The sequence below is a fragment of the Octopus bimaculoides genome, chromosome 5 (assembly GCF_001194135.2).
Source record: "Octopus bimaculoides isolate UCB-OBI-ISO-001 chromosome 5, ASM119413v2, whole genome shotgun sequence".
Taxonomy (NCBI): Eukaryota; Metazoa; Mollusca; class Cephalopoda; order Octopoda; family Octopodidae; genus Octopus; species Octopus bimaculoides.
The window spans coordinates 77,959,884-77,962,774 of NC_068985.1; the positions used below are offsets into that span (position 1 = coordinate 77,959,884).

The 2,891-nt window shown below is 40.6% G+C and overlaps 1 protein-coding gene across 2 annotated transcripts in view; it reads left to right on the forward strand.

The window, feature by feature from the left end:
- Positions 1 to 2,891, forward strand: part of LOC106883247 (S-crystallin SL11-like) — a 24,055-nt gene that overhangs the window by 2,529 nt on the left and 18,635 nt on the right. The window contains exons 2-3 of one of the 2 annotated variants that reach the window (XM_052967802.1): positions 1,444 to 1,510; positions 1,712 to 1,807. In XM_052967802.1, coding sequence (XP_052823762.1) covers positions 1,444 to 1,510; positions 1,712 to 1,807 — 163 coding nt within the window. The remainder of the gene's footprint in view (positions 1 to 1,443; positions 1,511 to 1,711; positions 1,808 to 2,891) is intronic. The other variant, XM_014934214.2, reaches the window with a different exon arrangement.

Below are 2,891 nucleotides of genomic sequence, written 5' to 3' on the forward strand. Positions count from 1 at the left end.
TATGCACACGTGTGTATGTATGCATGTCTGTATATATATATATGTGTGTGTGTGTGCAGGTATGTATGTATGTATGTATGTATATATAGCAAATACAAGGAATTATTAAATCCGCGATTGCGAGATGGGCCCTGAGTCAGCACTCCTACTGGCCAACAGTTGCACTCCTGCAAATACTGGCCAACAAAGAAGTGGACAATTTTCCTTAAAGGAAACCATTCACAGAAACTGAAATTCTAAGAATAATAAATTAGTTGTTGAGTGTAATGTAATATGAGGTGGTATCGGAAAGTTCCCAGACTAGTTTTGTAGCATGCCAATAGATGAGAGCACACGGTTTCATGCGTTCTGTAGCGTGCCAACAGATGGCAGCACACGATTTCGTGCCCAGTGTAACCTTCATGAGTGATATCTCTGTGTTTACCTCATTAGTTGTGAAATTTGTGTTTTTGTGATTACGTGCATACTGTAGTCTGTGATGGGCAGGAAGCTGGAACAAAGAGCCAACGTGAAATTTTACGTTAAATTTGGGAAGTCTGATATAGAGACATTAAGCATGCTTCGGCAAGCTTGTGCCGACGAGGTAATGAGTCGTACGCAGTGTTTCGAGTGACACGGGCGCTTCAAAAGCGAAAGAACGTTCCTGGAAGACAACGAGCGATCTAGAAGACCTGCCACGGACGTCATCTCTGGAAATGTGGAGCAAATTCATCAGCTTAAGAATGAGGATAGTCGGAGGACTATTCACGACATTGCTGATGTTGTTGGTCTGTCGTATGTGTCTGTGCAGGCAATCCTAACGTTTGAATTGAACATGCGGTATGTCTCTGTCAAGTTTGTCCCCCGCCTGCTGCCACTGAGCAGAAAGAATAACGATCTGCTAAGATCTCCATCAGCGTGACGCTGATGATCCATTCTTCATGTCGAGAATCATCACCGGTGACGAGAGTTGGGTGTACGGGTACGACTCTGAGACGAAGCAACAGTCGTCACAATGGAAGAGCCCCTTCATCTGAACGACCGAAGAATAAGAATGCGCAACAGAGTCGAAGCCCAATCAACAACATGCTCATCGTTTTTTATGACATCTGCGGTATTGTGCATCGAGGCTTCGTCCCCAGGGTCAGACCGTCAATCGAGAGTTCTACTGCAATGTTTTGAAATGTCTGAGGGAGGATATTCGGCGAAAACGACCGGATTCGTGGAGCGCGAAGAACTGGGTTCTTCAACACGACAATGCACCCTGTCGATGAGGTCTCCTCACTCGTGAGTTTCTCGCCAAAGACAACATGGTATCGCTTCCGCCTCAGCTCTATTCGCCAGAATGTTCACTCACAAACTTTCATCTCTCCCCCAGGATAATAAGGCAGCTCGCAAGTCGCCGTTTTAACACCGTTATCGAGATCCAGAACGAATCACAGTAAATTCTCGATTCGCTTGCAGGAACGCTGGGACCGGTGTATTACTGCGCAAGGTGACTATCTCGAAGAAGATGATGTTAAAAACTTAGGTAAATAATTTTTTTTTTAAACTTCGGTAATTTTCTTTTCTTTTTTTTTTAGGAACATATCTAGTTCGGGAGCTTTTTGGAATTTTGAGCAGTAAATTTATACTCCAGTTTCGTACATTCAATAAGCTAATAAATCCCTTTAAAATATTTGAATTTGGAATTCTAGTTCCGTTTTTTATGAATATTTTATTATTTTTTCAGAGATGAATTTCTCAATACTTCCCGTTCTACAGATTGATGGCGAGACAGAAATTCCTCAAAGTATGGCCATTGCTAGGTACCTTGCTCGGGAATTTGGTAAGTTGTTTACTAAACCTGAAAAGAGTAAGATGCATTCATATGCATGCAAGCATACATTCATACACACACACACACATACACACACACACACATACATATATACATGCATACATGCATACATACATACATACACACAAACACTTAGATCAAGTGAGCATGTATATATTTCCACATACATATATTCAAGAAGTCTAGCATGTAGTATGTGTATATACAAAAGGTGGTGAGCTGGCAGAATCGTTAGCACGCCAGGCAAAACGCTTAGCGGCATTTGGTCCGTCTTTACGTTGTGAGTTCAACCTTTCATCGATGTTATTGACTTATCCCCACCCCCGAACTTCTGGCCTTGTGCCAAAATTTGAAACCAATATGTGTGCGTATACACAAGTATAGTCATTTAGTTATCTGTGTAGTATATACCCGTGCTCCGCAACCGGTATGCCACGGCACATTGGTGTACCACAAGACGATGCTAGTTATGCCGCAGTGTAACCTGAATATAATTTTTCCCCATACTTTTAGTTATATTTCTAGTTCAGGCGTGCCGCCGAATTTTGAAAAGATTATATGTGTATCGCAAGTGAGAAAAGGTTGCGGGACGCTGCTCTATGCAGAAATCAGAAGATACAGATCCACTTATGTAATAAAATCCATGCCTGCACCTATGTATGCTTATGCGCCAACATATCTATATCTATGGATTCATATATGCATACATGTGTATTTGCATACAAGTGTACGTACATACATCGTAATACATACAAGCATACTACAAACGATCACATATGGGTCAATAAAATTCTGCAAGAACTTCTTAAGATTTAAAGGATGATTTACGAAAGAAAATGGTTTCCTTCACAACCTTGCCATTGGCCGATCAAAATTAGCTTTAAATCAAAAAGAGAAAAGAAACGAACGTTTTTACATATAAGATTACCCAGTTTGATGTTGCTTAAATTCCAACGAAAGAGACTTATTTCTTGGCTGGAAACCTCGCTTGGTAGACGGAAACTGGAAGAAGACTGTCGTATATGTGTGTATATATATATATATATATATATATATATATATATATATATAT